Here is a 12499-nt window from a genome sequence, read left to right as displayed (position 1 = left end):
CATGCCCCCCAAATAAGATGCTGGGTGATGCCACCAGGACATCAGCTCCAGGCAGTCAGGGACTTTTTATTTTGTCTTGTTCACTGCAGTTTTCCTGGTGCTTAGAATAGTGACTGGCCCAGGGCAGGGGCTCAAGTACGTGTTGAATGTATTGTTGCATTGACTGCTTTTTGGCTAAGTATTGGTTAACATGGGTAATAACTCAAGCGTAATATTATAAAATACTCTTATAACTCAAGTATTCACTGTTGAAGCCCCTGTAGTTTTGAGGTTGTAAAAGTAGCATGATTTAACTATATTAACTAAAAAAAAAATAAAAAATGACCTTTCATGAAATTAGCTTTCACTCAGGTACCCCTCCTGCCAGCTGCTGTGCTGGCTCCTGCTCACTTGTCTCTGTATTTTGGGGTCAGATATCCAGGAACACAGTGGGAAAGTGAAATTGCACATCTTGCAAAAGCTGCTGGAGTTTTAACTATCTTACAAGTGATACGGGAAGAGCAGTAGAAGTGGTAATTACATGGGTAGATATAAATGGTTTTTTTTTTCTTATTTCTCTTTAAAAGATAATTGCCTGCTTATGCAAAAATAATCACAATGCGTGTGGGATTTATAACGTATGTAGAGGTTAAAAAGTATGGCAATAATAGCAGAAAGGCAGGGTGGGAGGGAATGGGAATGTGCTGCTTCCCTGTGTGTGAAGTGGTGCAGTATTGCTTGAAGGCAGACCGGTGAGTTACAGATGAGTGCTGCAAGTCTAAAGTAGCTGCTAAAAAAGTTTGGCTAATAGACCAACAAAGGAATCAAAATGATATGAACACATAATTAACCCAAATACTCAGTTCAAAAGAAGGCAGAAAAAGAGGGGGAAAGGGAACAAAGAACACACGGGACAGGTAGAAAGCAAGACCAGATGGTAGATCAAGCCCACCCTTACCAATAGTCACTGTAAAGATGAGTCGTCTACAGACCCAGTTAAAGGCAGGACCAACTGCTCACCATCTCCAAGTAAACCCACTGTAGATAGACACAAGGGAAAGAGAAAGGACAGAAAAACACACAGCATGCTAACACTACTCCAGAGTCGGAGTGACTAGCAGTATCAAAGTAGATTTCGGAGGGCAGAACGCAACAGAAAGACATTTCATATGACAGAAGGTCGCTCATCAAGAGAACAGTGCAGCCTAAATGTTAGCACGCCTTAAGGTGAAGTTGGAGGACTGTGTGGGCAGTGCTGGCACGGGTGGCAGGTGAGGGTCTGGCTGAGTTACACACACCACGGCTGGAGAAAACTGGCAGAGACCGTGGCGCCACAGACGTTCAGAAGAGAAAGGTGTGACCGTTAAATGGACGCTCCTGGAGTGTGTTTTCTCAAGGAAGACCCTTCTTAGAACTGCTCTGCTGTCTTGCGGTGAAGGGTATTTGATTGCATACAATTCTATTGGGGAAATGATGCCAACAAAACCAGTACTTGATTAATAATGAAAAATGTGTTTACAGATAAACTCCATGTGTGCTTCGAGTGAGCTGTGGTTGAGTAACTTCCACACTTGGCAGAACACAGGTTGAGTTTATGTCGATTACTCATCGAGTTCATGGTTATTTTATGCACTTGTAAACGCAGCCGCTCACCCTGCACTTTCTAGCTGACTTCCAGCCCAGCCTCATCGCTTACTAAGTGGCCTTGGACCCGTTGTTGAGCCACTCAGAGCTTCTGTTTCTTCTCTTTTGTCAAATGAAGATAATGATGCTCCTCCTGAGGTGGAAGTAAGCACTGTAGGAGAGGAGACAAGTGAGCGTGTGAATACTCGCAGGCTTCGTGCAGTAGCGGTTGCTTTACTGCTTTATTGTGTTGTCAGCAAACAAATGTAATGCAGGCTTGTTGGGAAGAGGCGCGTCCTGGAACGTGCCTGTCTCCCATTTAATATGTAGAGCCCTTGGCATTTTCTACAGTGTATCTGTTGTTTCTGAGTCTGAATGGAAAGAATTTGCCAAAATATTTGCCAGAGGAATGTGTTGTGGAGCCTTTCTCGATCCACTTACTAACAAGTTTATCATAATTCTTAGAAAAGTGCACTGTTTTACATCTGAAGCACTGTTTAACTTGAAGAAAGCTCTGCTTTTGTTCGTAATCACCTCCTTAGCCTACTGACAGTTTGAAAGGCTTGCAGAGCAACCCAGATGTATTATTTTCTTCTAACGTGCTGCATTTATTTAGTGCTGAATGTTACCCTATAGTAAGATCCTAAGTTCAATGCATTTACTGTTTAAAGACAGTCAGAATGACTGCTATCCAAAAGTCTACAAGCAATAAATGCTGGAGAGGGTGTGGAAAAAAGGGAACCCTCTTACACTGTTGGTGCGAATGCAAACTAGTACAGCCGCTATGGAGAACAGTGTGGAGATTCCTTAAAAAACTGGAAATAGAGCTGCCATACGACCCAGCAATCCCACTCCTGGGCACACACACCAAGGAAACCAGAATTGAAAGAGACACATGTACTCCAATGTTCATCACAGCACTGTTTATAATAGCCAGGACATGGAAGCAACCTAGATGTCCATCTGCAGACGAATGGATAAGAAAGCTGTGGTACTTATACACAATGGAGTATTACTCAGCAATTAAAAAGAATACATTTGAATCAGTGCTAATGAGGCGGATGAAACTGGAGCCTATTATACAGAGTGAAGTAAGCCAGAAAGAAAAATACCAATACAGTATCCTAACGCATATATATGGAATTTAGAAAGATGGTAACGATAACCCTGTATACGAGACAGCAGAAGAGACACAGATGTATAGAATAGTCTTTTGGACTCTGTGGGAGAGGTGAGGGTGGGATGGTTTGGGAGAATGGCATTGAAACATGTATATTATCATATGTGAAACAAATCTTCAGTCCAGGTTCGATGCATGATACAGGATGCTCGGGGCTGGTACATGGGGATGACCCAGAGGGATGATATGGGGAGGGAGGTGGGAGGGGGTTCAAGATGGGGAACACACGTACACCCGGGGTGGATTCATGTTAATGTATGGCAAACCCAATACAATATTGTAAAAAAGAAAAAAGAAAGAAACAAAGTTGTCACTCAGTCTTTCTGACTCTCTTGTGACCCCATGGACTGCAGCACACCAGGCTTCCCTGTCTTTCATTATTTCCCAGAGTTTGCTCAGAATCATGTCCATTGAGTCAGTGATGCTGTAAAACTATTTCATCCTCTGCCGACCTCTTCTTTGGCCTTCAATCTTTCCCAGCATCGGGGTCTTTTCCAATGAGGTGACCCTTTGCATCAGGTCGCCAAAGTATTAGAGCTTCACCTTCAGCATCAGTCCTTCAATGAATATTCAGAGTTGATTTCCTTTAGAATTGGCTGGTTTGATCTCCTTGCAGTCCAGGGAACTCTTAAGAGTCTTCTCCAGCACCACAGTTCAAAAGTATCAATTCTTCAGCACTCAGCCTTCTTTATGGTCCAACTCTCACATCTGTACATGACTCCTGGAGAAACCATAGCTTTGACTAGATGGACTTGTTGGCAAAGTGATGTCTCTGCTTTTTAATAGCCTGTCTGGGTTTGTCATAGCTTTTCATCCAAGGAGCAAGTGTCTTTTAATTTTGTGGCTGCAGTCACCATTCACAGTGATTTTTGGATTCCAGGAAAATAAAATATGTCACTGTTTCTACTTTTTCCCCTTCTATTTGCTATGAAGTGAAGTGATAAGATGCCATGATCTTAGTTTTTTGAGTGTTGAGTTTGAAGCCAGTTTTTTCACTCTCCTCTTTCACCCTCATCAAGAGGCTCTTGAGTTCCTCTTTGCTTTCTGCTATTAGAGTGATATCATCTGAATATTTGGGGTTGTTGATATTCTTCCCAGCAATCTTGATTCCAGCCTGTGATTTACCCAGCTCAGCATTTCACATGTGTCCTGCATATAGTAAACAGGGTGACAATATACAGCCTTGATGCACCTTTCCCAATTTTGAACCAGTTCGTTGTTCCATGTCTGATTCCAACTGTTGCTTCTTGACATGAATACAGGTTTCTCAGGAGGCAAGTAACGTGGTCTATTCCTATCTCTTTAAGAATTTTCCACGGTTTGTTGTGATCCACACAGTCAAAGGCTTTAGCATAGTCAGTGAAGCAGTAGTAGATATTTTTCTGGAATTCCCTTGCTTTCTCTATGATCTAACAGATGTTAGCAATTTGATCTCTGGTTCCTCTGCCTTTTCTAAATCCAGCTTGTCCATCTGGAAGTTCTCAGTTCATTTACTGCTGAAGCCTAGCTTGAAGGATTTTGAGTGTTACTAGGCTAGCATGTGAAATGAGCACAATTGTACAGTAGTTTGAACATTCATTGGCGTTACCTTTCTTTGGGATTGGAATGAAAACTGACCTTTTCCAGTCCTGTGGCTGCTGCTGAGTTTTCCAGTTTTGCTGACATGTGAAAGACAAAGTACAAGGCAAAGAAAAATGGGAAGAGGGATTGCAGAAAGATGGAAATTGAAAGTTTTATCTGCTTTAGATAATAGGAAGTTGTAATAAATAGGACTGGATTTATGGATGGGCTGCAGAGAGGAAATTGTTTAGTTGCTCAGTCATGTCCAACTATTTTGTGACCCCATGGACTGTAGCCCACCAGGCTCCTCTGTTCATGGACTATTCCAGGCAAAGATACTGGAGTGGATTGCCATTTCCTTCTCCAGGGGATCTTCACAACCTAAGGAACAAACCCACGTCTCCTGCATTGGCAGGTAGATTTTTTACCACTGAGCCAGGCTCTGTAACATGGCAGGCCATATAGGATAACATCCAGGTGTAAAAGCGATTGCTCTGTCTCCAGCATTTTGTGTGGTTTTCTCCTTTAATCTGCCCAGCAGTCCTGTGTAGTAGGTAATATTTTCAGTTTTAAGATGAGAAAACAGACACTCAGCTTTAAGTAAGTTGCCCAAGGCCTTCAGCAGGCAAACAGTGGAGCCAGCTTTGAGCTCAGACAGCCACGTACTGCGTTGTCTGTGTGCAGTTATTTTCAGTGGTTTTTGAAAAGTAAAACCAGTTGGTATCAGATCATCTGCATTATCCAGCATGAGCCAGAAAGTTAGGCTCTTTTTTTAAGGAATTATTCCTTTTATTGAGAAAACCAAGAATGTCCCTGGAGTGATAATCGTATTAACAATTCTGTTGGTATTAACTCTTTATTCCCTGATATATCATGTGCCCTTTCAATATGAATGTTCATAGCCTTTATGTGTCAGGAAATATTTTTGTGTTATCTATTTAAATATTTGTTTCATTTAGAATTTGGTTTTCTTCTTTCAGGACTTAAAAACTATGCATGTTAGTTATCCTTTGTCTGTATTGAATAACATGTTATTAAATCTTTGTGGGGGGGGAAGTAGCTTCATGGATGGGAATGGTAAAAAGAAATTATTTGACAAGAAAAGAATAAGTGGGACTCGAAATATAGGAAAGTTTATATTTCTATAGAAAAGTGTAAGTTTCTGCAGATACTTTGTTCTCAAACTTAGGCATACATCCCCAGAGTTTGCTGCCCAAGAATCTGAATTTCTAATAAGCCCCCCAAATGATACTGATGTTGCTTGTCCAGGGGCTACACTTGAATATCATTGCTGTAGACAGTTTGAGAAGGGTGGAGACACAACCAGTGTGTGTAAAGGGAATTCATCTGGGGTCAACATTCAGGAGACTGGGAAAAGGTTATGTAGTATGATCAAGGAATTTCTTCCTAAGTCATAGTTTTGAACAAGTCTGGGATAAGTCAAGCTTGTGTTGTAGATTTTGCAAAAGAAAACACCTCTGCTAACCATGGCTAGAAGAAGGTAGTGGTGAGGAAGTTTGTAAAGTATTTGTAAGAACTTAGAATGTAGGTTAACGGCTGTTTTCAGAACCTGCTAGAGTCTGTGTCAGTGCCTGGCGTATAACAAGTGCTCAGTAATAATGCGTTTCATATTACTTCATCTCTTAGCATGGCTCTAAGCAAAGACAAGAGATAGGCTCCCCTGGTGGCTCAGTGGTCAAGAACTTGCCTGCCAGTGCAGAGCGCATGGGTTTGATCACTGATCCAGGAAGACCCCTCATGCGGAGGAGCAGCTAAGCCTGTTCTCTGTAACTATTGAGCCTATGCTCTGGAGCTCAGGAACCACAACGATTAGTCCATGAGCCGCAACTGCTTAGCCCTCGTGCCCTTGAGCCTGTGCTCAGCAACGAGAGAAGCCACCACAATGAGAAGCCTGCACACCGCAGCTAGAGAGTAGCCCCTGCTCGCCACAACTAGAGAAAAGTCTGTGTGGCAGCAAAGACCCAGCACAGTCAAAAGTAAATTATATATTAAAAAAAAAAGACAGAGAACAGTTGGTGAGGATGTGGATGATAGGGAACTCTCGTGCACTGTTGGTGGGCATGTAAATTGGTGCAGCCACTGTGGGAAACAGTATGCAGGTTTCTCAAAAACTTAACAGTAGCACTTAGCATGTGATCTAATTCCACTCTGGGTATACATCTGAAAGAAACAAAATCACTGTGTCGAAGAGATATAAGCACCCTCGTGCTCACTGAAGCATTTCTCACGATAGCCAAGACATGGAAGCGACCTAAGTGTCCATTGACAGATGAATGAATAAAGAAAATGTGGTATATGTATATGGTATATGAAACACTATTGAGCCATAAAAAAGAAGGAAATCCTGCTATTTGCAACAATATGGATGGATCTTGAGGGCATTATGCTAAGTGAAATAAGTCAGAGAAAAAACAAATACTGTATGATCTCACTTATATGTGGAATCATTAAAACAAGAAAAACTTCAAAGAAACAGAGATCAGACTTGTGGTTGCCAGGGTAGAGAAATTGATTTAAGGTGGGTACAGAAGTTACAAACTTCCAGTTATAAGATAAGTTCTGAGGGTGTAATGTGCAGTGATGACTGTAGTCACTAATGTTTAGTCACTCAGTCATATCTGACTCTTTTGCACCCTCGTGGACTGTAGCCCTCCAGGCTCCTCTGTCCAAGGGATTTCCTAGACAGGAGTGCTAGCGTGGGTTGCCATTTCCTTCTCCAGGGGATCTTCCAACCCAGGGATCGAACCTGTGTTTCCTACATTGGCAGGCAGATTCTTTACCACTGAGCCACCAGGGAAGCCCATAGTTAATAATACCATATTGTATATTTGAAAGTTACTGTGAGAGTGGTTCTTAAAAGTTCTCATTATAAGGAAAAGGATATTTGTAACTATGTGAGGTGATGTTAATTTATTGTGGTAATCATGTCACAGTATATCAAATCATTCTGTTGTACACCTTAAGCTTATATAATGTTGTGTATCAATTATATTTTAACAAAACTAGAAAAAAATTATTTGTTGTGCAAGAGGACAAATAGAGTAAGTTAAGAACTCCATCAGTTCAGTTCAGTCGCTCAGTTGTGTCCGACTCTCCGCGACCCCATGAATCACAGCACGCCAGGCCTCCATCACCAACTCCCGGAGTTCACTCAAACTCATGTCCATCGAGTCGGTGATGCCATCCAGCCATCTCATTCTCTGTCGTCCCCTTCTCCTCCCGCCCCCAATCCTTCCCAGCATCAGAGTCTTTTCCAGTGAGTCAACTCGTCGCATGAGGTGGCCAAAGTATTGGCGTTTCAGCTTTAGCATCAGTCCTTCCAATGAACACCCAGGATTGATCTCCTTTAGAATGGACTGATTGGATCTCCTTGCAGTCCAAGGGACTCTCAAGAGTCTTCTCCAACACCACAGTTCAAAAGCATCAATTCTTCAGCGATCAGCTTTCTTCACAGTCTAACTCTTACATCCATACATGACCACGGGAAAAACCATAGCCTTAACTAGACGGACCTTTGTTGGCAAAGTAACGTCTCTGCTTTTTAATATACTATCTAGGTTGGTCATAACTTTCTTTCCAAGGAGTAAGCGTCTTTTAATTTCATGGCTGCAATCAGCATCCACAGTGATTTTGGAGCCCAAAAAAATGAAGTCTGACACTGTTTCCACTGTTTTCCCATCTATTTCCCGTGAAGTGATGGGACCAGATGCCATGATCTTCGTTTTCTGAATGTTGAGCTTCAAGCCAACCTTTTCACTCTCCTCTTTCACTTTCATCAAGAGGCTTTTGAGTTCCTCTTCACTTTCTGCCATAAGGGTGGTGTCATCTGCATATCTGAGGTTATTGATATTTCTCCCAGCAATCTTGATTTCAGCTTGTGCTTCTTCCAGCCCAGCGTTCCTCATGATGTACTCTGCATATAAGTTAAATAAACAGGGTGACAATACACAACCTTGACGTACTCCTTTTCCTATTGGTAACCAGTCTGTTGTTCCATGTCCAGTTCTGACTATTGCTTCCTGACCTGCATACAGGTTCCTCAAGAGGCAGGTCAGGTGGTCTGGTATTCCCATCTCTTTCAGAATTTTCCACAGTTTATTGTGATCCACGCAGTCAAAGGCTTTGGCATAGTCAATGAAGCAGAAATGGATGTTTTTCTGGAACTCTCTTGCTTTCTCCATGATCCAGCGGATGTTGGCAATTTGATCTCTGGTGCCTCTGCCTTTTCTAAAACCTGCTTGAACATCTGGGAGTTCACAGTTCACGTATTGCTGAAGCCTGGCTTGGAGAATTTTGAGCATGACTTTACTAGTGTGTATATGTTAAAACTATTCAGCAATTATGTTCTCCTATTGTTCTTAGGGGGTTCCCTGGTAGCTCAGTAGTAAAGAATCTGCCTGCCAATGCAGGAGACGCAAGTTCAGTCTTTGGGTGGGGAAGATCCCCTGGAGAAAGATATGGCAACCCATTGGCAACCCAGGTATTCTTGCCTGGAGAATCCCATGGACAGAGGAGCCTGGTGGACGATAGTCTATAGGGTCACAAAAGAGTCGGACATGACCTAGCAACTAAAAACAATTCTTCTTAAATCTCTCATAAAACCGTTTTTTAAAAGTTTATCTTTTTGGCAAAGATAATTTTGGAGGAAATTTTTTATATACAAGGGGATGTACAGTAAATTTCTTTTTTACTCTTGTCTCTTTCCCCTGGTTTCTTTCCTTAGAGGTCAGTCATTGTTAAATTTTTTATGTGTCCTTCTGGGATAATCCAGGTATACATTTGTGTGTGTGTGTGTACAGTTTTAAAACACGTAACACAGTGTGCTATAGCAGTATTCTGTACTTTACTTTTTTCATTTAACAGTATATTTTGTTAATCATTTCATATAGCTCGTATATAAGAGACTGACTCTTTTGATTGCTCATTTAAACTCCATGCAATGGAGGTACAAACTATGGAGGTATTTAAATTCTTAAAATCTTATTTAAGAATTTCTTTATTGGTGAGCTTTTAGGTAGCTTCCAGTCTTTTGACATGGTTAAAAATGTTGTAGTGACTATCCTGCATACATTTGTAATTTGGTACATATTATCAAATTGCCTCCAGAGTAAAGTGAGATAGTTTACATTCCTAACAGCAGTTTAACAAAAGCCTGTTTCCCCATATCCTCAGCAACAAAATGTTTTATGAATTTTTTTGTCAATTTAACTGATGAAAAATAGTATCCTAATATAGTTTTAATTTGTATTTTTCTAATTGTGAGTGAATTTTTGTGTTTTTTTACATGCTGTTTGTCAGTTGTATTTCTTTTCCTGTGAACAGCATAACATGCTTAGGTCCTTTGCTCACTTTTCAGTTGCTTTTTTCGTTATTGAATCATATAAACTCTTTGTATATTAAGGAAATTGACCTGTTATGTATGATGCAAGTATTTTTTACCAAGTTATTATTTATCTTTAATTTTCTTTATGTTACATGATTATTCTATAATTGTGCATACTAAGTGAATTTGATTCCTGAATTATTTTTTTCTTCATAGGATTTCTTAATATTTGGAATCTAAGGACTGGAAAGTATCCTATTCATCGTTTTGAGCATGATGCAAGAATACAAGCACTAGCCCTCAGCCAGGAAGATGCAACAATTGCCACAGCTTCTGCTTTTGATGTCGTAATGTTATGCCCCAACGAGGAGGGAAATTTGCAAATAGCTGCAGAATTTGAAGTTCAGAAACTGGTGAGCTTTTAGTCTGATTGTTTTGTTTTTCATTCTTAGAATCTCTGGGTCTGATATAATCAGAAATGATACTGACAGCACCCATCCACTCGGGGCTTCCTGTGGCTCTTTGTCCATAAATCTCACAAGAGCTTTGTGAAATAGGTAGTTTTGTTTCCTCCATTTACCAAGAAGTCAGTAGAGACTTCAAGTGGTGAACTGACTGTTGCCCTAGATAAGAAGTTGTGATTTCGACCCTAGGACTGACACTGGGGCTGCAGTTTCTCATCGCCGGCATCCTCAGCCTCCTTCGCATTAATAGGACATTCACCCCGGGAATCTGAGACCAGGATCTGGCCTGATACATGAGTGAAAATGAGTGCAGTGGTACATCACAGGTCACGTGGGAAAGAAAGTTTCCCTCCTACACTTTTTCCATCTGAAGGTTTTCTCACTTGGCATCAGGAGTAATTCTTGAATGAGAATAGATTTAGTCACTGTTGATCAGGTAGCCGTGTTCCTCAACACCATGTGTGAAACTGAGTAGTTCATTACACCTTAGTAGTTCATTACATGGAGCCTTGTTTTTGAGTTTAGTTGTGCCCGAGCCTCTACGTTTGTATGGTGGGAGACGATGTGATGGTAAGAAGGAAGAGCTGAAACCTGTTTATGCTGAATTTGGGTTTAGTATAAAGCGAACTTAGTTTTGGCACTTATAGGAGAGTGAACAGAAAAGCCAACACTGAATAATAAATTGATGGCCTGACCTGGAACAAATTCTATTCCTTTCCCTTTTCCTCCCAGTGGAAATCTTGTTAGACATGAATAACTAAAACGCCATGGTGTCACCACTTTACCTCTGTAAGCTGCTTGTCCCTTTTTAACAACAAGCCTCTCTGGTTTGGGGGTGGTGTTCCCCAAAATGCCTGGTGCTGTATTCTCCTCTTGAGGTTTTGTTAGAGAAATGCAAAAGTACCATATTTCTGTTTCTTCTCAAAACCACATAGTGCTTGTTATTTGGCCTCTGCCTAAAGAACTCTGTAGATTAACAGTGATTATATGAACTCAGACAATTACTTAAGATGTGAGTCCCTCCAGAAAGTGCAAATCCAGCCTTGGCAATCAGGTGGCATGCTGGCACCAACCAGCAGCTTTGTGAAGTCGCGTCCAGTTCCCAGCAAATGGCACAGTCACAGTCAGTCTGAGCTCTTGGTCTGTCAGAAATCCAACAGGAAGGTGAAATTTAACAGCTAGACTGAGGATGTTGATTTTAGGAAAGCAAGAAGTGACATTTAGGATGAGGGACAGAGGACTCAAGCAGCCACTGCAGGAGGCATGTGTCATAACACTGTTTATTGTTTCTCATCCTGGATGAGGGCCATCCCTGGAAAAGGCACCTCTGGGCCGGTGGCTGGGCCATCTTTGTCTTCCTCAGATAGGCTCCCCGAGTCACAATGGCAGTGTTCCCGGGTCTGTAATGCCGGCCCAGAACAGCTGTCCTTTGTGATGGGCCCTGGGCTGGGGGTGTGGGCCACCACTCACACCGTCGGGCCTGAGGATTAGCAGAGTCATCCAGATGTTTACTCTCTCAAGCGCTTCTGGACAGGTCTCAGGATTCAGGCCTTTGAACTCACTTGGCTTCTTGTCAGGGACTGTGGATTTTCATAATTACAGAGGTGGCTCACCTTCTGCTTTTGTCCTCTTAGAATTTATTCAGGGATGTGAAAACCCGATGTAAATGGCCCTGGGGCAGGCATGCCCCTTATGAATCTAGAAAAGCAAATTATTCTTAACGGGAGCCCCTCTGGTGCACGCCAGTTAGAGAAAGCAGCAGCAGTAGTGCAGCTGGCAGGACTGTGTGGCGTCCGCACATTGCTGTGGCCTTCCTACCCTGGATGAGGTTGCAACAGGGAGAAAGCAGGGAACTCAGACACTTGCAGCAACACATTTGTGGTATTTGCCCAAACGTGAAAATACAATTTTGGCTAATTTGGAACTGAGTGAATTTTGTCATTTATTCAGTTTCTTATGAAGAAATAAAAACTAACTCTGGTTTTTGAATAGTTATTGTAGCCTCATGGTTCAGAATTTAAAAGTCACAATAAGGTTTACAGTGAGAATGTCCCTTCTGCTCTGTCCCACAACTCATTTCTCTCCCTGAAGGCGGCCACTGGTAGATTTATGCACGTACAAGCCAAGTGTGTCACAGGCTTCCTCTGCCACTTTTACACACCTTGGCACATTGTAAAGTCCTCTTAACTTGCTTCCTTGCTTTTTCCCCCCAAGTGTGTCTCGGAAGTGATCCATTTGTAAGAGTTTATAAAGAATGTCTTTGTCCTTTTTCTGTGACTGCACGGTATTCCAGTGCATCGGTGTACTGTAAGTTGTTTAATTAGTCCCTTAGGAAGGCATGTTCTGGGT

At 41.8% G+C, this 12499-nt stretch overlaps 1 protein-coding gene across 2 annotated transcripts in view; it reads left to right on the top strand.

The window, feature by feature from the left end:
• Positions 1-12499, top strand: part of FBXW8 (F-box and WD repeat domain containing 8) — a 112588-nt gene that overhangs the window by 64134 nt on the left and 35955 nt on the right. For both annotated transcript variants that reach the window (XM_055404327.2, XM_055404328.2), the window contains exon 6: positions 9903-10099. In XM_055404327.2, coding sequence (XP_055260302.1) covers positions 9903-10099 — 197 coding nt within the window. The remainder of the gene's footprint in view (positions 1-9902; positions 10100-12499) is intronic.

The sequence above is a fragment of the Moschus berezovskii genome, chromosome 19 (assembly GCF_049115385.1).
Source record: "Moschus berezovskii isolate FMDL1 chromosome 19, NW_MosBer_1.0, whole genome shotgun sequence".
Classification (NCBI taxonomy): Eukaryota; Metazoa; Chordata; class Mammalia; order Artiodactyla; family Moschidae; genus Moschus; species Moschus berezovskii.
Note: the sequence above shows the minus strand (reverse complement) of the source record. Positions and strands in the feature narration are given on the sequence as shown.